The sequence below is a fragment of the Vidua chalybeata genome, chromosome 19 (genome assembly GCF_026979565.1).
Source record: "Vidua chalybeata isolate OUT-0048 chromosome 19, bVidCha1 merged haplotype, whole genome shotgun sequence".
In the NCBI taxonomy this organism is placed as follows: domain Eukaryota; kingdom Metazoa; phylum Chordata; class Aves; order Passeriformes; family Viduidae; genus Vidua; species Vidua chalybeata.
The window spans coordinates 6,283,840-6,309,802 of NC_071548.1; the positions used below are offsets into that span (position 1 = coordinate 6,283,840).

At 38.7% G+C, this 25,963-nt stretch overlaps 1 protein-coding gene across 6 annotated transcripts; it reads left to right on the forward strand.

Moving 5' to 3' along the window:
- The first annotated feature begins 526 nt into the window (after window positions 1–526).
- On the forward strand, window positions 527–22,685 carry CSNK1D (casein kinase 1 delta). Of its 6 annotated transcripts, none has more exons than XM_053960771.1 (10): window positions 527–849; window positions 6,009–6,119; window positions 7,771–7,919; window positions 8,398–8,626; window positions 9,010–9,180; window positions 10,646–10,794; window positions 11,364–11,535; window positions 11,840–11,979; window positions 12,091–12,196; window positions 20,533–22,685. In XM_053960771.1, the coding sequence occupies exons 1-9, from the start codon at window positions 774–776 to the stop codon at window positions 12,115–12,117; spliced, it is 1,224 nt and encodes a 407-aa protein (XP_053816746.1). In that variant the 5' UTR covers window positions 527–773; the 3' UTR covers window positions 12,118–12,196; window positions 20,533–22,685. The 6 variants fall into 6 exon arrangements, with proteins under 6 accessions (XP_053816746.1, XP_053816745.1, XP_053816748.1 ...); XM_053960770.1 differs by lacking the exon at window positions 12,091–12,196 and adding an exon at window positions 18,635–18,701; XM_053960773.1 differs by lacking the exon at window positions 20,533–22,685 and adding an exon at window positions 18,635–18,701.
- The last annotated feature ends 3,278 nt before the right edge of the window (window positions 22,686–25,963 follow it).

A 25,963-nucleotide genomic window follows, 5' to 3' on the forward strand; every position in this document is an offset into this window, starting at 1 on the left:
ATACACAGCTTCACATGTGCACACACTACATGGTTATACATACAGGCCCTGCGGTGCTCGGCGGTGGTCTGCTTAGCACTACGCTTAGAGAAATTCTTCCTCACCCGGAGAGACAGAGGAGATCCCAACACTCCTCCCCGACAAGAATGACATGGTTTTCTCCTGAAATTTTCGGGGTCACTTCTCAGACTTTGTCCCTGCACCACTCTCCCCCCCCCCCCCCGCCTCGCCCTTCCGTCTTCCCGGTCAAACAGGCACTCCTCGGAACGCAGTGCTGCCGGAGCTCATCTCCGCTGCGGTGACCGACGGCCGCGGGGACGACGACGCCACACACACCGGGAAGACTGCGGGCCTCATTCGCCGCCCGGCAGGTGGCTGGGACGGCGCAATAAGACGGGGCAAGAACCGGCGCCCGACTCCTGCCGAGCGGAGCACCGGGAGACGGGCGGCGCGGGGCCGCCGGGACGGCATCCGCGCCCCGCCCGCCGCGCGCCCGGCCCTGCGGCAGCGCGCCCCGCCCCCGTCGCTAGGGAAGTGAGGTCACGCAGTATGGTGGCTGGGGGCCGGAGGGGCTGAGGAGCCGGTCGTGTCAGGAATCCGTGTCCATCTTGCTCGGAAGCTGCGGCGACGGTCTTGCCTGTCTCGCTAGTGTCGAGCGGCGAGACCAAAGCCGCGATGGCATCCGAAACCGCAGGACTGTGAGGCATCAGAACGAGAGCCGGCAGGCCGGGCAGAGCAACAGAACCGGGTCGTGGACGACCCGAGCTGCCGCCATGGAGCTGAGGGTTGGGAACCGGTACCGGCTGGGCCGGAAGATCGGGAGCGGCTCTTTCGGGGATATCTACCTGGGTAAGCAGGGTGGCTCGCTGGGGATTTAGCTGGCTGTTTTGTGGCTGTGTGGAGAACATCGAGGGCCTAGTCGGGTCGGGCAAGTACCTGGGCTAGGTTCACAGCAGCAGTAATTTAATATTTCGTTGACATCATGTCCTAATTTGGATAGTGCGGAAATCAGGAATTCTGATTTACTCGGCTGCCTCTTCTCATTGCTGTCTAGTGACCTTGGGCAACATTCGAGTCTATAAAATGGGCATAAGGGTAAAAATCGCCTCATCTGAAAACAAGGAAGGAAAAAAAAACCGAAAACAATATAAACCCTGAAAACCCACAACCCACCGCATTCGGAAAAACGTTTTGGGAAAAAAACGTACCAGGGTTAAATATTGCTGCAGTGGACTAGGAAAAATAATCAGAAGGATGTTTATTCTCCTGTGAGGCCTAAAAAAAAATGACACAAATACAAGTGATTAGGTTGCAGTAAAAAACCTTTAAATCCTTCAAATAATCCTCGTAGTTTGGCTAATCCTGTTGCTGACCATTGCCTAATCGTGATCGCTGTGCAATTGTAAAACGTACAGGATTAGAATTCTCTTTGCGAGTCCATTATTATAGCTCTCTAACATAGCCTACTGTTGCTATTGTTTATGACAAGCACAGGTAGTGGGTGCAACAAATTTTGAAAGCAGGTATTTTTAAAATACTCTACATATTCGGCAAACTCTCAAGCCATGTGAAGTGGGTTAAATCCAAAGAAATATGAGCATTATGTCCCATCTGGTAGACACAAGTACTCTGCTTTTGAAAATTGTGTTAACCTAGAACAGCAAATCACGGGGGGGGGGGGGGGGGAAGGTTCATTGACTGTGGAAGATAAAAATAATGTCACTTGCTAGTTTATGTGGTACATTTGGCAGTGCATGCAGTATGAGAGGTGGGGGTTATTTTTCTATACATCCTGCAGTGCACAGCTGGCATTCCAAAATAATTCGTTACCTAAAGCTGCTTGTTTACAGATAATGAAATACTCGTTATCCATAAGACAGATCATATGCCTGATGAAAAATACGCTATTTTAACTGAAGGTATGTGATTGTCTAGAGTCAGAGAACGTGAGTCTTCCTCTCTGCAATGCATGTATAGGAGATTGAAGATGTGACCATAGAAGATTGTCGTAAAGCTTGTGCAAAAATCCTGGTTAGCCTCCATTGGGATTTTGGGGGGCAATTAAGACAGCAGTTAAAATCTGAAAAGTCTTAGATGATTTGAAAAATTTAAACTTTTGACTACTGCTCAGATAAATCAGATTGTAATACAGTATTAATATCAAGTGCAAGTGAAATAAACGTTTATGTGTCACTTTTATCTCTATAAATGCAGCTTACAACAGTGAAGTTGCACAGAAAGTAATAGTTCCCTGTATGATAGTTTATATATTAATGCTATACTGAATTCTGTGCAATAAATTCTCTGGGTTTTACATTTTTTTATTTCTGAATAATTGTCCTGGATTTACTCTCAAGGCTTACTGCAAATGTCATGCCATTTACATGGAAGCATGGCTCAGGCATAGAACTAGCATGGAGGTGTGTGAATGGAAGATCCAGCTGGTGGCATGGTTTTATTTTTCCAGGGGAAGTTACTGTCTCTCAAGAACTGAAGCCTTTTGTAGAGTCCCATTTGCATTGCCTACCATTATCTGGTGGAACAGATGTTTGAAAACTGTGTTTTTTGTGATGACAAAATGTGATCAGTTTTTTAAAAATTCCAGTTACTGCTCCATTGTTCAGACTGTACAGTAGACATAAGTGTTTTAAAATAATTTATAATGTTATTTCAGAAGTCAATATTCATTTTTAAGTAGACATGCCTCCTGATAGGCCTCAGTGAATTTGTAGATTATTTCAGCGTACATTCCCAGCTCAGTTTTATGCTTTGAAAATGAAGATTTGACTATTTTGCCTGTTTCCACTCCCCAGGTTTTGTCTTAAATGCAGCTACAAGGGTGTTGAAGACATTTCAGAGTAGAGGGGAGGGGCGTCCTCTGTTTTCCCACCCTTTCCCTTTTACCCTACTTTGGAGTAAGAAACCAACAACATTGTTAGGAGCATAGTTCTTTCACATGCTTTCCTCTTCTTCTTTGTACCTCGAAATTTGTCTTCTGGAACTTGGAATGGGGGTCTGTGGGACAGAATTTTTAATTGTAAGGCACTACTGTAAATAAATAAGCATGGACAACTTAAAGAAAATGAAATTTAGGAGTTTACCTAAGTTACCTTGCAGGGGAAGATATGAAAGAAATTGATACACAGATATTCTAAATAGTATAAAAAGTGGACAGGAGTGAATGGATCAGAGTAAGCGTTTGTTTTAATGCCTGGAGCATGAGGTCAAGTAGGAATGAGTCATAAAGCAGTGTTTTCATGGTTTCTTGTGTTATGTATATATTTTTCTTAAGAATGAGTTTTAGGTTGTAAACTAATTAAAATAATTTCCAAGGCCTTCCTTAGGGAAGAGGACTTCACAATTACAAGTACATAAGAGCTTTGCATTTAAAAAAGAAGCTTTCAAAACTGTAGTCTTTCTTTTTCAATTAGAAACGCAACTTCTTATTCTACTGCTTGTTACTACTTTTTAATGATTCCTTTTATAGAACTGCTACTTCTCAAATATTACTACATATTCCTTAAAGGAAGCTAAGCTTTTGGTGGAACACAGGGCACTGTAAAATTTTAGAAACTTTTGTCCTAGGTTTAAGGTGTAGACAAAAGTCCCTTCTTGGGGACAAGCACTGGATTGCTTGGCAGAATGATTTCTATTTTTGTGCCACTCTCATTGGTTTTGCTGGGCTCAGAAATATTAATTGCATTATTTTGGTACGAAATCTCTTGTCTTGGAGGAGAGGGCTTACACGGAAGCGGAGTTCAGGCTAAGGATCTTGGCTTTCATAAGTGGTAAAACTTCTTAGGAAGAGCAAATATGCTGAGCAGTGACCTAGCAGATCGAGACCATGGTCTGTCAAGTAAGTTTAATGGTGCGTTGAGCAGGACTCAATCCTGATAGTACAGGTTTTGATCGTCCTACACAGTTTTTGCGTTAATCAACCACAGAAGACTGCAGCTGTCTTTAGAGAGACAGGTCTTTCATTATATGCAGATGGAAGTTTGTGTCTGTTGTGGATCAGAGAAGATTTTTTAAAAAGGCAAACCAACTGGAACCCCAAAACACCCCCATTGCTGTTGATCGCTCATCGGTTAATACGTTCTTCGGTCTACACCCTCCCTATAGAACTTGGGAGAACAAGAGATAGTCAAGAAAGGTCAGGAGTTGTGGTTCATTTGTGGTGGAGAGGTCAGTATTGATAAGTCCTGCCTCCTTGTTTTGCTGATACATGCTTTCAAATCTCTGGGTTGATGTTCACCGAGATTAATTTAAGTCCACCAAAATAATTCATTCATGAAATGTGAAAAATACTAGATTACATATTGAAGAGCTTTCAGTTGCTGCAACTGTACTGTGTCCAAAGTAACAATCCAGGATCCTGTCACCTGTTATGCTAGATAAAAAAGAGTCATATGTGCGGCCTTATTTTTCTTTTGTGTTTTTTCAGTGGCTTGAGTTGTGCTTATTGTTTCTCGAATGAGCTTCATATGTTTTGCTGATTTTCAGTGTGAAATGCCTAATAAATACCTGCTGGGGTATCCACTCAGAGAAACTCAGTGTTCTGGCAACTCCGTCTTGATACCCACGTGTGTGTACAAATGGAACATTTTTATTAATGTAGAAAAAGACACATAGTCTTGCATGAGCTCAGATGATTTCATGCAGTATCAGTTCCTGCCCAAGTGAAGTCATGTCCGCTTTGAGGTGTGGGACGTTAGCATGTCTTTGTAGCCTTAGTTTTCCTGACTTGATAGCACAAAAGCCTGTAAAGCACTGAAGTAGCTCCTTAATCACAGGAACAGGATTTTGCAACTATAAAAGTTAGGTCAGTACAATGTAATGGTCAAAGAAAAACATGGGAAAAAATAGGTAGGCAGAAAAATACGCCTTTATGCACATGTGTCTCAATTGCTTTGTGTGACTCCCTGAAAGGGCATTATGGAGCTGATAAAGGTACACATAAGAGAAATGGGAGATAATATGCAGTAATTAAAATTTACTGATACAGGAAATGACAAAGAGTTTTTGAATTCAGAAAAGAGTTAAGGGGAAGGTGAGGTAGTGTAAAAGTGTATGCAATCCTGATAATGGAAAAAGCGAGTGCATAAGGATTGTTTGCTGTTTCTCAACAAAACAAAACAACCTCAAGTTAGGCTTTTGAAAGTGGGGATCAGATCGAACCATAGGTGATGTACTTCGCATGATCCTGAACCATGAGGTAAAGCAGAATATTTAGGCCAAATTCCTAAAGTAGAGAGACATGGAGATAATGTCTGTGAAGTGTCACACATTTCCTTTTGCTATTTCCTTTTTTCCTGTAGTTTTAAGTTGCTTGGCTGTGAGAGTGTGTATTTTCTTGACTGTTTCTATTTAAGAATGTCAGTTTCTCCCTGTCTGTTCACTTTGAAAGTGAACAGGTAAGCGTTTTTTTATTCTTAAAACAAGAATTTAATGAGATTTAAAGAAAGCTTTTGCAGACTGCAGGTTCTTTAGTCTAGATAATCTGCCTTCCAGCCAAGTAAAATGAGGTGTCAGGGTACAGCCGGACTATGTTGAGATCTAGGGAAATTGTAGTCTCTATTTCCAAGGCATAAGAGGAGGTGATTTGAATTCTTAGTATTTCTTCTGTTGGTGGGTCTGGGTGCCACGTTTGTAAAGATTAATTCTGAGCATTTTTACCACAGACTGGAAGGGGAAGGACATCCCTGAGGAGATGCGCTTGGTTTAGTTTTGTTGTTTTTCTGGGTTTTTTTGGTTTTTTTTTAATGGGATAGCAGCAATTTTGGCTTCTTGTGCTACAGTGTCTAATAGTTGTTTCTTGTAATCCTTGTGTATTGGAGAGTATCTGTAAGGTTTCAGAAGAATTTTTAGATAATCATGGCTGAAAGTACTTAATCTCTGGATGTTTGCCATTTAGAAGGAGCTTGTTGATGCTGATTTTGTTTCAGTCTTGGCAAAGGAAATGCATCTTAAAAATATTTTGACCAATGTTTTAATTCTTCTGGTTTTAGGAACTGATATTGCTGCCGGAGAGGAGGTTGCAATAAAGTTGGAATGCGTGAAAACCAAACATCCTCAGCTCCACATCGAGAGTAAAATCTACAAAATGATGCAGGGTGGAGGCAAGCAAACTATTTTCCTTCTTCAAAGATTTTACTGCTTTTACACCTTTGATCTATCTGCCTCCTGGCAGTTAATGTTTGGGATCTCTTTTGAGAAATAAGGAGAAGGTGGGAAAGGCAGCAGGGTAAATGAAGAGCAGCATTTCAGTTCTGCAAGGGTTGTAGAGGAGCAGTTCCAAATCCATGGCTATCACGCTTCATGATAACCAGTAAGATCCTCCAAAGTTTCTCATGGTTCCCGAAATATTAAAGTGGGAGGACCTTGTACAATGTGAAACAAAGTTTGGTCCCAGAATAGTGATTTAATTCTGATTTTCATGGATCAGTGAAAGATGGTAACCACTGCTTTGGACCATTTCACCTGACTTGCTTGTTATGGTAGCACAGTTCTAAACTTTTAAAAATCAGATTAATTTTTGTTGTGCATGTTAGTATTCTTTTTTCTGTGTTAAAAATATTTCCTTGCTGGGGGAGTTCAAAGACAAAGTGGCATTAGTAGTGGAGAATAGGAGTGCAGCAACTTTGTAGCTACTGTGTATTGCTTTGCTACAGTAACTTACTCATATATTTTGGAATTCCAGAAACCTAACATTCATGTGCAGTTCTGGGACATAAACCCAGTGTAGTTCAGTTTTGTGTTTGTTTCATAGTCCCTTGAATTCTTCCTAAATGAGGATATGCTTTGCATAAAGAGCACATTCCATGCTGTATCTCAAGTACATGCCAAGTAGGGTAATAAGACCTCTAGAAATTGATAATAATGTGTATTTGCATTTAGTTATTTTTTAATTCCTGCCTCATTCAGTTGCCACCTGCGTGTAACCAAAATAGCCTTCATAGAGTAACATGTTTCCTTTAAATTCAGCAAATTACAGCATTTCACACCAAAATGCATAGAATTAACTCAGAGTGAGGCATTTGAAAATCTGAATAAGGCTACCTACATGCAGGTTTATTTCAAAATATTTGAGTGTTTCTACATTTTTATGTGAAATAAGGTTCCTGACTTCCTCTGTAAATTTGGGTGAATTATCATACAGTAAAACTGAATGAATAATGCATCTCATAAACAGTGCTACTTTGGTAGAGATTCGCCAAACAGCAAATACCATGGAACTGAAGGAAAGACAAGAATATGAAGGAAGGGTAGAAATTAATTGCAAATTTTGATGGAGACAGGTATTTCATGGTGATTTTGTAGGCTTTGAAACTAAGTTAATTTCTAAGGCCTTCTTCAGTTATACTATCTAGTGGTTTGTCAGGGTCTTTATTTTCAGACTCCTGATTTGTGCCTTACTGCATCTTAGAGACTACATGCATATTAATGATGGTAAAATGCTTAGGGTTCAAATCCAACGAAGATGCTCAATACTTTAAAGTCACAAGATAAGTTATGAAGACTAGAAGATTTCTGGGGAAAAGAAAAAAGGCTATTTTTAGACCTCTGTTGCTAGAATTTTTTATTGATTCTGCTGGAAGTTATCACACATTTAATGTTGGAAGGTCTGAACATAAAATACTAAGCTTCACTGTAAATGGAAACATTCATGGTAATGACACTCAGAATTAATCTTAAGAGCCTTGAAGATTTGTGTGTATGAATTATATAAATCAAATTGTTATACTGAATAAATGGTTTATTTTTTCCTAGTGGGTATTCCCACAATTAAGTGGTGTGGAGCTGAAGGGGACTACAATGTTATGGTGATGGAATTGTTGGGACCGAGTCTTGAAGATCTCTTCAATTTTTGTTCAAGGAAATTTAGTCTCAAGACAGTCCTGTTACTTGCTGACCAAATGGTAGGAAATGGCTTTGTTATCTTGAAGTATGTTGGGATATTGAATTTTTTTGATCATATACATTTTATTTCTAAAATCTAGAGCTGAATAAGCTTTATTAATAGAGAAAAAATTCAAAAGTAGCTCTTTTTTTTTAAATCCAAGCTATCCCACTAAAAGTGATTACCAGTTCTTCTTTAAAAACTGGATCTGCACTGTTTGCAAACCAGGTGTTGCACTGCTCAAAGACTAAGAAATTTCCCCAAGAAAGTTTTTGGAAACAGATTGTCCTGGTTTTGTAAAATAGACACGAGCAAAGAGCTGGAAAAAAGGTTTGCCCATTGTCTTCAAAGTTATGTTCTCTTTAATGCTCTTATATTTTACAATAAAAAGGGAGGTTGCCTCTTTCATTATTTAGACACAATTGCTAGTGTATTTGTCAGAAAAAGATGTGTGCTTACTCTCTCAACAATGATTTTTTTTGTGGTTCTGTATTTAGATAAGTCGAATTGAATATATTCACTCTAAGAACTTCATCCACCGAGATGTGAAACCAGATAACTTCTTAATGGGCCTGGGGAAAAAAGGCAATCTTGTCTACATAATAGACTTTGGACTAGCAAAGAAGTATCGAGATGCTCGAACTCACCAACATATTCCATATCGTGAAAATAAAAACTTAACAGGAACTGCCCGTTATGCATCCATCAACACTCATCTTGGAATTGGTGAGCTGGGGAAAGCGATAAATAGAAACTTGAAGAGTGTCAGTGCATGTAATTGTAGTGAAAGTGGATGTTGCTTTATGGAGGCATAGGAGACAGTCCCTGTTTTTGACAGTATGCATGGCCTTGCTTATCTTGATTAGGTGGGATTCAGTCTATATTAGGTGTCTGTTCAGTCTGAGTTTGTAATGTTCAGGAGTTAGCACATATTTTAGTAACTGCAAGGATAATAGGCTTTTCTTTTACTGAACGAGTTTATCATGGGCATAGTAACTCTCAACTGTCTCTTGTTTTTGTAAGGGTTTTATAACAGTCTTGTTGCACAGACTTTTGTTTTGCCAGTAGAAAATGAAACCTAATGAGTTCACTTTTTTATGCTGTTGTAGAGCAATCTCGCAGAGATGACTTGGAGTCCTTGGGCTATGTACTGATGTATTTTAACCTGGGCTCCCTCCCCTGGCAGGGACTGAAAGCAGCAACAAAGAGGCAGAAATATGAACGTATCAGTGAAAAGAAAATGTCTACACCCATTGAGGTTTTGTGTAAAGGATATCCTTGTAAGTTACTCTTCTGTGACACTAGGCCTATGTGTTCATGTTTTAGTGGTACATCTCCTTTCCTTATGTTAAATTCTACTACTCTTTTTCACTGTCTGTCTCGATCTCCCTCTCCTCTTCCCCTTCCTTACCCCCTCCGTGATTTTACCACATGTGTGGTAAAAATACTATGCTGAAGACAGATCTTTTGTGTTCATAAAGCATTTCTAGGGATCCCTTGTCTCAACTGTTGGAGTGCCCTCAAGAGGAAGGGTAGCATGGTACCCTGATTTGCGCTCTATTTTTTGTGCGCCTGTTGGCTGGATAATTGGCAACAGACAACATTTTAACAAACTGCCTCTTTCTCTATCTGTGTGGGTACTGTTTCTTGGATTAATTGGATTGTGTAGTCAGATGCATCTCTTATCTACTGTAGTTGTTTCACTTGGGAATTATCATCCCAGGTTCATCTGGTTTCGCCTGCTGATGGATTAGAATTTGTGAGAGGCGTAAGAAACTCTGCTGTATCCTAGCATCATATCAGAGCAGCTCTGTTTCTCAGTTTGTTATTTACACCAAAACAGTAATAAACCATTTTTGAATATTGTAAAATTATACTTAAATTTGTTTTAAAACGTAGTAACACTAGCCGTCATCAGAGACTATTTTCATTTCACAAAGAGTTCTGTCTCTTCACCCTCTTGGCTTCAGCAACTAGTTACAATGACAAGAACTATAGTTTTTGTTTGGGTTGTATGAAAATTCATCATTTTTTATGTGTTTCAAATGTTGCTTCATACATGTTTCTTTACATTCATGAATTACGTGTTTTCTCTGGGGTTTACAGGCAGGGAAGACTAATCAGCTTCTCTTGTGCCATTTGTTAGATTTTCTTTCTTAATATAAATTATTATCTTATTTCATTTGGGAAGATCTAAAGTCAAAAGCTAGTATTTTGATGCTGCTGATTTTCTCTGGTGCACTACAGTATTCTTTTTTTTTTTTTGCTTTATAAGATTTTGCTTGCCATTTAAAAACAAGTGTTCAGACTATTGTAAATTAAAAATGTGGCATGACTGACCTGGGAGATAAAGTTTTTGTGTGTTTTGTGACACAGCAGGCATGAATTTCTATGTGCCTTAACAAAGAAATGCTGTTCCATGTCCCACAAGAAATTGTGTTCAGTATATTCCAAGCAAAGTTTTAAACCTTTTCTCCCCCGCTGCCTGTTGGTTAAAGAACTGTACTCTGTGCTGTCGACAAATTAGATCTTTGCCTGCTCTGTGATAGAAAAAGAATTTATTTTTCAGGGTTGACATGATAGTGCTTGCTTTAGTGGATTTCTAGTATAAGATCATTATTCTTGTTCTTATGTTAAGAAGATTCCCTGCTTTTCAGGTTTGGGGTGGTTTGGGTAGTTTTGACTCAGAATTACAAAAAGCCAGTGTGAAGCTGAAGATAAAAAACAGGCTTCCTTTAATTACAGCTGAATTTGCCACATACTTGAATTTCTGCCGTTCTTTGCGTTTTGATGACAAGCCGGACTATTCCTATCTAAGGCAATTATTCAGAAACCTTTTTCATCGGCAAGGATTCTCCTATGACTATGTATTTGACTGGAACATGCTGAAATTTGTGAGTAGCTGACATAGCTTTCTAAAACTTTGAATTTTTAATGATTTTGGTTGGGTTTTTTTACTGCATTGTCAGTTTTGAGTATCTTAACTGATACTGTAAGATCATTTTCCATTTTTCCTCTTGGCAACTCTACTGTATAGACAGAAAGATCAGGAAATGAGGAAAGGCAGGAGATACTGCATCCACACTATAAGACTTGGCAACTAAATTACAGTTACAAGGCTTTTAATGTGGAAGGCTTCTTAGATTCTTTAGGGCAGTCACCAGGCTAGATTGTGGAATTACTACTTTCTCCCACCTTGATCTTTAAATGTTGTCATTTGCAACATTTGAGGAGGTGTCCAGCTGCCATAACAGTATGTGTGTACATTAGCATTTTGAAGACTATCCAAGCAGCTGTATGAACAAAACTTAGGGTAGTTCTCAAGAAATTTTACCAAAGCAGTTGGTGCCTTCTCAAACTTCAGTTCACACATTGTCCAGTTCTTCCTTTTCAGTACTTTTATCCAAACATATAGTTGTAAGCTCAATAATCCCTGAAGTTGTTCACTAGTCTTGACCCGTAGGGTGCAAGCAGAGCAGCTGAAGATGCTGAACGTGAAAGGCGGGAACGAGAGGAAAGATTAAGACATACACGAAATCCAGCTGTACGTGGATTACCCTCCACTGCTTCTGGCAGGTTAAGAGGAACGCAAGATGTAGCTCCTCCTACTCCACTTACCCCAACTTCACATGCTGGTAAGTAAGCAAGTACTGGGTAAGTGCTTACAGACTACTCTAATTGGCGATTTGTCTCTGGGCAGAGTTTGGCCTTTTGGTTTGGTTTTTTTCTCCCTTGCTTTTTAGTAGATTAAAGGTATTTGCATACGCTCATTGCCTGGCAATTGATACTCGTATTTCTATGAAATGTCAAACAGTGGCCTTGATTCCTCGTTTGGTTATGTGAAATTTTAATGTGCAAACACCAAGAGTGTAATTTTTCCAGTGACCGTGTTAACATGGCATTTCTCATTATGAGAATCTAATGCTGTTTTTCTCACAGCCAACACCTCTCCTCGCCCAGTATCTGGTATGGAACGAGAAAGGAAAGTGAGTATGAGACTGCATCGTGGTGCCCCAGTCAATATCTCCTCATCTGATTTAACAGGCCGACAAGACACCTCTCGCATGTCAACTTCGCAGGTAAAAAAAAAATAAATCTGCGTATTGGAAAAAATGAAGGCGATTTTGATAAAGTTAATTTGCCAAAAGAACTTATCAGGTAATTGATGTGATTTCATACTGTTTTTGCAGATGATGTTCATTCATGTAAATACTTGACATTTAGCCTGAATGATGTGGGTGTAAAGAAGTTTTTATTTTTACCTTGACAGCAATGAGAGGATGCAAAATTCTAGAGGTACAGCATTTTAACATACTATTGTGGGATTTAGCTCCTTGACTAACTGAGTTTCTTATATCTGTTATCCGTGAAGAAGCAGAATAAGAGACAGTAGTGAATCTTGTTTCCAGATCAGCAGAGCAGACAATATTGGTGCAGAAAAGGCAAGAAGCATTTGGGGAAGAATAGAAGATGCAATGGTGAAGAAAGTTGTAGTGCAGTGCTCTTAATTCAGAGCCAATAAGAGGCCACATACATGGATGATGGATATGTTGCAGAAGACTCACTTGAAGAGAATGGAAGGAGGATAAATGATAATGATTCATAGTCAGCACTGAAATCATCCTTGCTGCTCACAGTGACTTAGCAAAGAAATTTTAGGAATCTTTCTTTTTAGGGCTAACAGTGTTAAATGTGTTTCTAACTCTGTGCTGTAGCTAAAACATTCCTTCCTCAGCATATTGACAGTCTTGTCCCAAACAGTGTGTGGCTTGGCTGTGTACAATTTACTTTTATTCTTACTTGAAAAATGGAAATCAGCCAATTTCCAATTTCCAATCAGACATTCTGCAACATTTCTGGGAAAGCAATATGTTAGAGGGACTATTGCGGTTTTTCCATCATGCCTCACTACTGTGCAGGAGCTCTAACTGCATCATTTTTGCCAGAGACTTGTTCCTTGTTGACAGAACACATTGACAAAAAATTAACTTAGTTCCTTTTGGCTTCATCATTTAATTGGCAGAGTTAATTACTTTGGGATAGTACATGTTCTTATGTATGAAATCTTACTGCTTGAAAGAACAGTTTTTTAGATGGGGGCCAGGTGGATATCTCTAATGAAGACTAAGTGTGAAGTGGGTTGGAGAAACAATTCCATTGTGATAAAAGCAAAGTGGGATTTGGGCCGGGGGGGTGTTTTAAGCTGAATTAGTTGCTTCACCGTGAAAGCTGCACAGATACTTGTGCTTGCACAAGGGATGAGCAGTTCAGGAGCAGAAATGACTGGGCAAGAATAGGGTAAGGTTTTATCTACTGGCTTTGGTACAAGTTTCACCATCTTAAATTGTTCACTGAACTGCTATTCTTGCTTCCAGAAATTCTCACGTTGAAGTATTTTTAAATACTTTGAAAACAAAGAGGGGAGAATTGTGCATAGTTATGGATCTTACAAATTTGCATAAATACCTGTTAGAAGAATGTAAAGAAGGTGCAGCCAGACTGTTTGTAGCAATATCCAGTGAATGGACAGTGGAGGGTGGGCACAAATTGAAATACAGGAAATTCCATTTAGACATACAGAGAAACTTTTTTATTATGAAGGTGGGCAAGGACTGTAACAGATTGCCCAAAGAAGTTGTGGGGTCTCCCTTTTCCAAATTACTTGGAGCCCAACTGGACATTGTTGCCTGCTCTAGTTGAATGTACTTTGGGTAGTGGGATTGGGCTACATGATTTCCAGGGGTCCTTTTTGACCTTGAATATTCTGTGAGGCTGTGATGCAGACTTCTCCCTGAACATTTACTTTAATATAAAGATGGTTTCTTGGCAAAGTGTATTGCCAGGTCTTTGGCATTCTGAGCAAATCGCAGACTCTTTGTCTCTGTTAACAGTCAGATAAATGAGTTATAACAGTAACACACCGAAATACAGTGATGCCACTTGATTGTTTTAGGTGCAAGTACATCTTTAATGTTTTTGCTATGTTCGTGACATGTCGCTCATTGTGCAGGTGGCACTATTGTGAGCATTTCAAGATAGAAGTAATACAATTGGGCTTGTAGATCCATTTTGGTTCTGCCTGGCCTGTAGAATGTGAATACTGTGAGGGCAGTGGGCAGTTTTCTGAGTGATCTTCAAACATCCAGATATGTAATTTGTGATATGTGCCAACAGTACTGTGTCTGGCTTAATGGCACATTCCATACCTGCTCGTTTTAACACTCTGCTCCAAGTATAGGATCACTTGGTTGACTTCTTTACAGTCTCAAAAGCAGACTAGTCAGGATCTTCTCTTGAGTTTTTTAGAACTAATAAATCACTGACTGCTGTATTCATTTAGTTCTTAAGACAGTGAACCAGTGCTGGTATCTACTCATGGTGGCCAAATAACAGTGTGTAACTGTAGTATAATTCGAACAGATTCCCATGGGCCTGTTGCAATTGGAGGGCAAGAGAGATTTGCAGGGGGGATGAGTTGGATTGCAAGGGGCTTTGAAGACCACCTCATTCCAACCACCCTGCCATGGGCAGAGAACCTTCCAGATGGCCAGGTTACTCAGAACCCCATTCAGCCTGGCCTTGAACATCTTCTGAAATGAGGAGTCCACGACCTCTCTAGGCAACCTGTTCTGATGCCTCATTGCGCTTATAGTAAAGAATTTCTTCCTGATAAATAAATCTACCCTCCTTTGGGTTAAGGCCATTCACCCTTGTCCTGTCACTACATGCACTTTTTACATGCCTTGTGAACAGCCCCTCTTCAGCCTTCTTGTAAACCCCCTTTGGGTACTCTCAGTTTTCCCCAAAGTCTTCTCTTCTCCAGGCTGAACAGCCCCGACTCTCTCAGCCTGTTTTCATAGGAGAGGTGCTCCAGCCCTGTTGGAGCCCTGTTGGAGTGGCTCTCCTCTGGACTCATTCTAATATTGTCAGCATTGTTCTTGTGTTGGGGGCCCCAGACCTGGACACAGTATACTCCAGATGGGGTCTCACAAGAGCAGAATAGAGGGCAAGAATCCCCTCTCTTGAGTTGCTGGTTGCTTTTCTTTTGATGCAGCCCAGGACACGGTTGGTTTTCTGGGCTGCAGGTGCGCATTGCTGAGTCATGTTGAGCTTCTAATCCATGAACACACCCAAGTCTTTCTCCCTAGAGCTAATTTTGATCCATTCTTCACCCAGTCTGTACTTACGCTTGAGGCTGACCTGACTCACATGCTGGACCTTGCACTTGACCTTGTTGAACTACATGCAGCTCCCAGAGACCCGTTTCTCAAGCTTGTTAAGGTCTCTTTGGGTAGCATCCCTTTCCCTACAGCAGGTTGACTGCTCCACACAGCTTGTTGTTGTCAGTAAATTTGCTGAGTAAATTTCCACTGTCCATGCTGCTGACAAAGATTTTGAACAGCACTGCTCCCTATACTGATGAAGAAATACCACTCATTACTGCTTTCCACTTGGACATGGACTCACTGACCACAATTCTTTAAGTGCAACCATCCAGCCAATTTCTTATCCACCAAGTGGATAAGAACCACCTTATCCAAGAGGTCCACGTGTCATATCTGTGTCTCTCCAGTTTAGAGACAAGGATATAACGCGACACAGCGTCCAGTGCTTTGCACAAGTCCGGGTGGGTGACATATGTGGCTCTTCCCTCATCCACCACTGCTTAGCCACACTGTAGAAGGTCACTGAATTTGTTGGGCACAATTTACCTTCAGTGAAGCTATGTTGTCTAACACCAATCACCTCCTTATTCTTTCTCCACGTGCTTTAACATAGTTTCCAAGAGGATCTGTTACATGACTTTGCCAGGCACTGAGGTGAGACTGGCCTGTAGTTCGCTGTGTCATATTTCCCTTTATAAAACTGGGGGTTATGGTTTCCCCTTTTCCAGTCAGAGGGAACTACACTGGACTGCCATGACATCTCAAATATGATGGATAGTGGTGTAGCCATTTACTCAGCCCGATCCCTCAGACCCCATGGATGGATGGATGTCATCAGGTCCCACAGACTCATGCACTTTCAGGTTCCTTAAGCAGTCCCAAACCCGGTCATCTTCCACAGTGGATTTTCCCAATCCCTTCATTTTCCCAATCCCTGCCTTCACCTTCTGCAACTTGGGTGGTGTGACTGAAACACTTTACTCAGACTATAGCTTATAACGCTACTACTTGAGCTTGCTAGAGAAAATTCATGTTTCATTTTCCCAGTTGTCACTCTCTAGCAGGCAGGATGGTGCAAGTTGCAGGTGTTGATAGCTTATGCTCTTTACAGTTTTCATAATACCAAAGTAGCTCTTCTGTGATCAGAATTTATCCTTAGATGTTAGCCAGCTCAACAGTTATATCCATGAGTTTCCCATTATCTTTATACCTTGTTCTTAGGAAAACCTAAGGTATTTTAAGTTATGTGGCAAAGTCATTAAAGCAAATTTTGATTGGAGAATGTAAGAATATAGAAAGTCATCCGTATCACTTTTTATCAAGAGAATCATAAAGAATAGCAATTGCTTGTCCATGTCCAAGTGTGCTAGTTTCCTTAGTAAGTCTTAAGTAAATATACTACCACAGGTCCTTTTTCAGGAAGTGCTTAAGCCATACTCCTGGTGGAAAGAAACGTTTAGCATTTACCATGCATATCTACAGATATTTTCTGTTAAGAACTACATTTGTTAGAGTTCTTATTTATAACTTGATATGTTAGTTTTGTTATTTCATTTACTTTATGCCTTGGTTTGGTAAGACAACAGTGCATCTGCAATCTCCACCTCTATTCATCTAGAGGAAGGGCTGCTGCTTGTTAAATTCCAGACAATGAAATGTACAGAGGTTACTCAGACAAGGAAAGTTATTTGCCTCTAAGTAGAGTTCTTAAAGATGACTACTCCATGTGTTTATCTTTCTTTTTTCCAAACTGAATTCTGATCAAGTCAGACTGAAATTGAAAAACTGAAAAACTAAGCCTGTGAATGCAAATAATAGGAACCGGAGTTCTCTTATGAAAACTAGGCATTCTCGGAGAAATTTAATGCTTGTGGAAAAGCGGTAATTGGTAAGCATAGCAAAATAGGTATCATTCCCAGCATCCAAGATGGTGTCTTCATAGCACCTAAGTCATTGTCCTTAAAAAAGACATACAGTTTCTAACAGTAAGTAACAAACATTTGAGCATTTATTGGAGTAACAAGTGCTGTGTCTATGAAATGGTTCGTGAAACTTAAGTGTTTCTAATGAAATTATGTAAATTCTATGGCACATGTTATTCAGTACATTTGTGGATTATATGAAGTGAATGCAACAGCAAAAAAACCTGCAAGTTGTGAGTTCACAGTGATAAACATCAGTGAGAGCTGAGTGGATGAGCACAGTCTGTTCAAATGTATATTTCTGCAGTACTCCAAATTCTGGTTAGGATGAAGAAGTGGAGGCTGTTTTCCTGTAGGGGGAACTCTGTATGTGGTAAGTAATGACTGAGGAGGCAGGTGTAATGTTGGAGAAGTTAGTGTAGTTTCCTCCTTGAATCTATGTATGATACAGTAATGAACAGAAGTGGAGATGTTATTTTGTGTCATTAGTGAGATGAATTGGGGAACAGATTGTACAGTGTAAGAGTTTCAAATCTACTTTTTCAGTTTGTACAAAAAGCTAAGAAAATGTCTTGGGTGAGTTGGTGTAGTGTTTGAGACACAATGATTTTAGCAGGAATTAATGTTTAAGGAGAAAGCACATGAAGAACCTATTGCATAAAATTAAAACCACTCACAAGTAAAGAAAGGCAAAACAGAGGTCTAAGTGAAAGTAGTTACCTACTGAAACAACTTCTAAAATAAGGAGATCATCTCTCCTCTCCGCCTTTGCATCGATACTGGATTCATTTCTAAGTGGTGTGTTGAAGTTTAAAGCAAGCCTAAATTACAGGTCTGTATGCAACGTGTAAAATCATACCAGCTGTTAAAAGATCCTTCTGCTCTTAAACTCTCTAAGTGAATTGTTCCTTAAGTCTTCTTTTCACAAAGTTTTTAAACATTAAGAGGCGTAGTAAAGGAGGTAGTAAATGAGGTAATGAGTATTCTAGTAAAAACTACTTTGAATCAGTTCTGCTGGTCCACATGCACAGACTGCATCCTGAAAGCAGTGATCATCTCAAGAGTCTAGTTATGGGTGAGTAGTCTTCATTTCCTTCAACAAAAGGTTCAGTCTGACTGCTCGTGGTTACACAGTAAGTTAATTTTTTTTTCTTGAATGTAGCATGTTCAGCACCCAACAGTTAAAGCTATGGCAAATTCCTATTGGTAATAGAGGTATTCTCTGTAGCTGGAAGGAGGGATTGAAATGCTGCACAAAGAAGTATTTGATTAAGTCTCTTTGATGGAAGAAGTTTTTAGAAGATTATAGCCAACACTGGCATTGAATAACTTAAGTGTTGTGCCATACTTCCAGTGCTTTCTTCATTTTCCATTTCTGCATCCACAAATCTTTCTCCGCATATCCATCTTAATAGGCATCATACTCTGCGTTGTTCTTCTGACCTTGTCAGCTTCCTTTGAGGATTAATGATTTGTTTCTTTTACGTGCCTCTTAATATGATGGAAATGTCTTATAGAAGTCTGAATTCAGAGCTTCTCAAAATATAGAGTTGCTACTGCAAGATCAGGTTGGATTTTTGTTAAGACATCTTTATATATTGGGGCAGAGGAACTGTTAAAAATTGCTGTCTTTTCCCCTACCTCAGAATAGCATTCCTTTCGAACATCATGGCAAGTAGCTGCTCGTCTCCTTTCGTTGGAAGGCAGCACTGGGTGAGTGCTTCTCATTAGACACGAAAACTTTGTATGGGGTTGGGAAAAAACTCTTTGGAAACGTCCGACTTTGCTTCTTCTACTTATGTGATCTCATAGCTGTATGTGTGCCTTCTGGTCAGATGCTTGATGAAGCATTGATTTTTCTCTAACTTAAAAGTAAATGTCTTTCCAAAAGCTGAGTTATTGCTGCTGTTCCACTTGGACTCTTAAGCAGAGTTGACAATAATAATGACCTAAAAGGTCCCTTAAATTGTTCAAGTATCAACAATAAAGTAAAATAACCAAGTTGGAATTTTAGAATGTATTAGAATTACGTATCTTTCCAAGGATATTGATGGAGCAGTATGTCTTCCATTAAAAACCAGATCTGCTTCAGAATCATTAAAGCAAAATACCTGTACAAAGATTCAATTAACAGTATTGCTCAAATGAGGTTCTGTCTTGTCTTTTCGTGAATGGAATGTTCTATTACAGCCGTGTCCATTTTTCACTGTTTTATATTCTTCTCCATGCCTTATGAGCTCTCATTTTAAAAATACTCAGATCTGTTCAGATCTGTATTTAAAAAAAACCATTCACATACTAACAGGAATATCGACCATGAGCATCTCAGAGGTAGACAGACTTGAATTTAGGTATTATGAAGTCCTTTCCACTGTTCAGTGCAATAGAAGTTTCTGCCTTTCTGTGTGCAGCTTTTGGCTTTTTAGTCTGTTCTGCTTTTGGCATTAACAGGTTTCATATGTGAAATAACAGCTTTCAGTTGGAATCAGAACCTTAGTGGCTGAGGGATACTTTTCTTAAGTATTTCAAGAGCTTCTTTCATTTGCTACTTATTTAAAAAAAAGCTGTGAGATTTTTCTGTTCCTTAATAAATTCTGTTGTATAACTCTTGTCTGATGTCTCACTTTCTCTATAAAGCCTAAGCTTGCATTAATTCTCTATCTCTAGTTGGTGAAGAATCCTGCTATTTCTCTTCTGTTTTCTCCTTCTGCTTTGTGTGCTTGGCTGACTCTGCACAACCTGCTTCATGAACAGCTTATAGCATTAAAAAGATCCAACTAAATGACAGCTTAACACTTTAAAGACCAGTTATCAGATCTTAGTTTAACAAATAGATATTAAAAAAATGCAAAAAAGCAAACCTAAAGCTTTGCATTGAAAAGCCTGTATGCAGGAGACAGGCACGTTCTGGTCTGGGTTGTTCCTGCGTTGGTTGGCCTATACTGTATGCCTTAGTATTTGTAGCTGTTCACAACTGAAACAAATACTGAATATTGATCCAGCTACTTAGATGTTTCTCGCTTCTTACATTGCAGAGATGTATGGTTGTTTTTCACTTTCACCGTGAAAGTGGTAAGAAATAATGCTACACTTACTTCAGTAGATCAAGCTATGGAAATACAAGAAGTATCTTTTAACACTGTGTCCTATGGAAAGTGAAAAGCTATTGAAAATAATTAATTTCTTTTTTACCTTCTTAATATTTTTAAAAATTAATTATCCATTGAGTTTATTACTGTGCATTCATAGTGTTTCCATCTGGTTGGTTCTTTCTTCTGCACACGTTTATGCTTTGTCTAATTTTCTTGAAAACATCCCCTCTGGCTGGAAAGGTGAATTTTCCATGTTAACTTATAATAAAAGAGGAAAATTATAGGGAACTTTGTGTAGCTACAGGTGGGTGTGAAATATTGTATTTCTCATTGGATTTTAAATTCACACACTTAAATTTTGGCAATTAATAATTTAAAGGTACATTGTGAGACAGTTGTATGTTAACTGGAAGGATATGTGCTGATGTTGTCTTGTTTTTTGGCTTTGGTAGATTCCTGCTCGGGTTACTACCAGTGTTCTCCAGTCTGCTGTGCACCGATGAAAATTATTTTGCCATGGAGGGCAGATAATGCATGGCTGATCTCCCATGTTACCAATGGCTTTACTAGCAAATATACCCTAAACTAGAGCGGAAATTGGAGTTCTCCAAGTGACCTAAAAGGCTCTTGGAGGAACATGCAGAGACTCCAGCAGCTGCCATTACAGGACGCTTTTGCCAGAAACCCAATGACCTTAAGAGAACCCTGTGGTAACAGGACTGGAAAAGAAAGATGGTTTACAGAGTTCACCGCCTATTACTGGATGGCCATTTCAGTTTTCCCTCCACAGGCGGCAGACTTTACTCCCTTTTTATTATTCTACTGTAACTATAAATCTTTTACTTGGTTTAAGAAAGTTTTTTGTATCATTTTGCTAAAATTATTGGCTTACTTCTCTGTAAAGAACTCTTGCTTTTGTCTGATTTAAAAATGTAGAGTATAAACAATCCTGAACTAAAGGTAAAGACTTGAAATTTCTTGTTTAAAAGATTAGTCTGCCAGGGAACATGTAAATGAATCAAAACCATCTACTGCTATTTAAATTGTTTACTTTCATGTATTGTCCCATTCTGAGTCGGTTTTTTCTTGAAGTTTTTAAAACTGTTAGAAGTTTATTTTGCTGTTTGCTGTCTTCATTCACACTGGACATTTAACTTTCTGTGTAGCACAAATGAATTTTTTAATACTCATTGTGTTTCATAGAAGAGGATAACTAAATACCCTGCAGGAGAGTCTTAAGTATAGTAGAGATTGTAATGATGAATTTCTTTTTTGTAAAGAACATTAAGAACAAAGTGAAAGACTGACGTTTGAGGGATTTAGAATTAGAAAGTTTGTTTGTCTCTCTGCTTAGTTTGGGTGAATGGATACTTTGAAACATTGCTTTTACTCAGAAAATTTTGTTTCTCTGAGGCTGGTTAGCTTGGAGACTATTACAAGTGCAAAATAGACATTGCTGCTGAATCTTCAATGAATTTGCATGTTTCATTCAGTATCCACATGTTTATAAATAAATACATTTATTTAGGCCTTCTGTTACATGCCGAGACTCAAAAAAGAATTCTTATCCAAAAAACCCCTCCAAAAAAACCCAAAAAAACCCTAAACACCCCCACAAACACAGTAACCTATTCTTGCCATAAAATTCTGATAATATTTACAATTCAGATGCATATAATATTTAATTCTTAAGTATATTGAACCTGAGAATGCCCAGAGTAATTATCTAGGCATGAATGACTCAACATGCTCAGGTTGTTGCAGGTGTTGTTGGCTCCTGTTGGTTATGAAATATGGGAAATTCTTCATACTGTCTGTTTCTATAAATGGTCTCGTAAAACTATGTGTTCTGTCGTTACGGTACTTGGAACAGTACCAGAACTCTTACGACTGAAATTATGGGAAGTTCTGTGCTGGAAAGTATGTGCAGAGATTTTTGTTTGAACAGTTAGGTATTTTGAGAAATTGAGACAATTTTTAAAGGTATTTTGGTCTTCAGATTTTATGGAAAGTACTTCTTATTTTTTGGGTGTTTACAAATTCTTTTTTGTCCCTCTCAAAAGTCCACGTACCAAGTATTATTCTTCTTCTTCGGATGCTTTCATAACATTAGCTATTTGCTTGTGTGTACTCTGGGTCAGACTGGGGGAAATGTGTGTTTGGGGAGAGTATAGTGGAAAAGCTCGAGAATTTGATCGATTGGTAAGTTTGCATAAGAGAATTATTTCCTCAGTTACTATAAACTTTGGTATTTTAGGCATGTGCACTACCATTTGAGCAGTTTTACACTTCACTGTGCTTTCCTTGTAAATATCTGTGGTTAATAGTGTAATGTTTGAGGGACTTAAAAAAGCAGCCTCTTTATTTCCTATGTATCTGGACCATTAGATTGCTGTACTATACTTAAAAGTTGACTGCAGACTTCTAGAATTGTACTCACTTGTGGGCAGTTTTTGTCCTCACAATAGTTAAATTCCATCATGCAGAAAATAGTTACAGTGTCTATATAAACCTGTGTATAAACCAGTATCTCAAAGCACTTCATTTGTACTACCACTGTATTTGTGTACTTTAACAGTTGTGTAAATACATTCATAATAACTTCTGTTCTTCTTGGTGTAACTTACTGACTTGCAATGAATTCTTACTATTTACCTTATGCAACTCTTTTCTTTTTTCTTTTTTTTTTTCTTCTCTTTTTTATTTTCTTTTTCCTTCTTCCTTTTTTTCCTTTTTCTTTTTTCCTTTTTTCTTTTTTTCTTTTTCTCAATGGATTTCTGTACCTACAAAGAATATTGTCAGTTGCAAACATTTGAAGATACTGTCTTAGTACCAAAACTTTCAGTGAAAGTGTTTGGTAGTTACGATCCTGGGGTATACAGGAAGAAAGAAAAAGCATTAATTGCTTTGCTCGCAGAAAGCATGCCTTTTTGACAGTTTAAAGGTATCTGTTTTTGTTTGGATACTTCTTTTATTTTTCAGAAGTTTTTCATTTTGTACAAATGCTTTTGCTTATCAAGTAATGCATGGCATTGATAAGAAAGTATAGTAGGGGAATTGGATCCATTATGGGAGCTAAGATAAAAGCAAGAAAAATAGTGAGCTGTACTCACAGTGATGCCCTGTATAATAAAATTCCAGTTTTTACTATGTGATTTTCAAAAGTCTATTATAATCCAAGGGTAGACGCACCTTCAGGAACCCTCCATGTTTTCTTATTAGCAGGCCTTTAAAAGTCGGAAGGATATTTTAATTCCTTCTCATGGTTTTCATTTAAAATTGTGTATATGCTTTTATATGGAAAATACCACCTGTGCTGCTGTTTTACATAATCTTGATTGGTTACAGAGTCCTTGAGTTTTTTGTGGTACAAGTACTTTAAAAAAAAAAAATCCAATAAATCCTCTGCTTTAAGAAAGATATTAAGAGAAAACATTTGAGTACATATATTCCATGTTAACTTCATGAAAATATTCAAAATACTCCTTGGAGGAAGGCATGTTGATGAAGTCATCATTTCCAGTAGGAAAAAATACCATAAGCACAACTACTTGTCTTTGTTTCCTCATGTCCCAGACCCTTGAGTATAGCATTGGCTAGAGCAGCATTCATGTTAATTTCAAGAATATTTCGTTTCTCTTTTTTAAATAATTAAGTAAAAAGGTGTTTATTTTGTTCTTTGACTTTTGCTTTACAAGAGCTGCACTTCATGTATACAAAATACCAAATTAAAACAAACAGTGCTGCTGTTTTTTTAATAGTGCTGAGCCATCTGGTCAGAAATCAAAACTTAAGCTTTGAGATTGTGAGCAAGTATAATCCATCATGAGCTTAATGCTTCTAAAATTCACTGGATGAGCTGGGTTAATAATAAAAAGGTTTTAATGTGAAAGAATGCAATACTTTGTTATTAAAAACAGTACATTTCCCTCTGATTCATTCAAGTGACAGTTATTGATTTTACATGCATATGTATAGATTTAAGAGACTGTCTGAACCTGAATTTGTATAGACTATGTGCATTGTTCAATACTTTTGTACGAGGAGAGTGCTCAGAGGCCTGGTTTTCAGTAAGAATGTGTTTCACAGCAAAATCATACCGACTTTTTCAGCAGATATTTGCACAGTATTAAGACTTTACAGCTTCTTAGACATTGCTGGGTTTTTTCCTTGCTTAATATTATTAAGACTAGTATGGTTTGGTTCTTCTGTCAAAACCGTTGCATGCTGCAGGCAGAGGGGTAGTAGAAAATGAGAGGAGAACTGTACATAAAGAATCTACAAAAATATGCCTAAAAATGTTGTTAATCACATTTTGGACAATTTTTGATTAAAAATGCTTACGGTATAGGTCTGAGATATAGATGTATGCCTAATGGACAAAGAAGAATGTGGAAAAGTGAAAAAAGGGAGAAATGTTGCAGATCATCCTAAATTACTAAACCCTAGTCTACAGTGTCTTTGCTGTGACCAATCCAGGATGCTTGGGGTGGGATGTGGAACAAGAATTCATTTGGTACAGTATGCACTAAGAAGGAAATACTTAGTCCTGAGCACTACAAGAAAAAAAAAAGTTGTTCAATTACAGTCTTCAGCTTGGTTCAGACCTGCAAGCGTTACAGGCACAAAGGCAGGACACAGCTTCTGGTATTTCCCTTAATCCTTAAGGAAGGGATAAACCAGGGTCATTTGAGGTTATGCACAGATCTTTCTCTTAGATGACCCCAAACAGCAAATGTTGCTCTGCTCTCACAGCCAAAAAAAATGTATTTTGTTTGACACGTTTGACACATTGTCAGTGGATCTTAAGTCACATTTTTCAACAAGACTCAGGTCTTTTGCTGTTTAAGAGTTTTAAATACTAAAATCTGGATATACTTTTTCATTGAGTTCTGAGTTTTATTGTGAAAGGTTTTAAACTGTTGAAAGAGTAGTAGATGAAAAGTCAGAAGAGCAAGAGCTATCCTTTCTTAATGCTCTGAAGTATTCATCTGGAAGTAGTGAGGAAGGCTGCCAGATGAAATATTGCTGACATGATGAAGCAAATATGGAGATCAGTCAAGGAACTAACACTGTATATCTAGAGGTAAGTAGCTTTTTACTCTGTTTCTTAATTTGTCATACATTCTCAGGCAAATATAGGACTGCTGATCTTGCTGTGTCACTAGTAAAATGCTTTTAAGATCATAAGCATTTTAATGGTCTTTGGTAGATACACCTTTTTCCTACTGGCACAAAAATGAGCTCTATCTCAGAAGCATTGAGAAAGCTGCTAAAACAATCCATTCCAAAGCTGTTGTTTCTCATTTGCAGTGCCTCTGCTGTTGTCAAGGTTGTTTACTCTTCCACAAGTACATCCTTCAACAGGTCCAGCAGCAGGGAGCAGAGCAGCTATGCAACTCAGGTCAAGTCCATTTTCCCCTACAGTGAATGACCCTACTTCCTTCTTTCAGTCTCCAAGAGAGCCAGACGCAAAGACAAATTCTGGTTTTCTGTCACAAGGGTGGGCTGACTACATGCTAGTAAGTTCTGTCATTTTAGTCCACGGAGTAATATTAATTCCTGCAGCAGTATATGGCTTGGTTTGGCCATTGGGGTGGCAAAGCATTTGATTACACCTCAAGTCTTGCCAATTTAATTAAACTAGGATAGAAAAGGTAATCATGTATCTATTCAAGAGTTTTCTCAAAGATCTCTTGCCAGAGATACTTAAAATTAAGCACAAGTAGATATCTTCAGATCCCTAAAGATAGATCTACACCGGAGAGCTTGTAATTTTGATTCACTTGGATGTAGCCTTGAGATTATACCTTGAGGAGCCGTCCTAGCTGAGGTACCATAGGAGCCAAAAACCCACAACATAAATGTATGCCTGCACCGTTT

What these genes read in the sequence shown, in the direction of transcription:
- CSNK1D (XM_053960769.1), top strand. Translation starts at nt 774, where the DNA reads ATGGAGCTGAGGGTTGGGAACCGGTACCGGCTGGGCCGGAAGATCGGG. An exon ending in TTTCGGGGATATCTACCTGG is followed by an intron (nt 850 to 6,008) that starts GTAAGCAGGGTG and finishes TTCTGGTTTTAG; the next exon opens with GAACTGATATTGCTGCCGGA. An exon ending in TTTGTGTAAAGGATATCCTT is followed by an intron (nt 9,181 to 10,645) that starts GTAAGTTACTCT and finishes CTTTAATTACAG; the next exon opens with CTGAATTTGCCACATACTTG.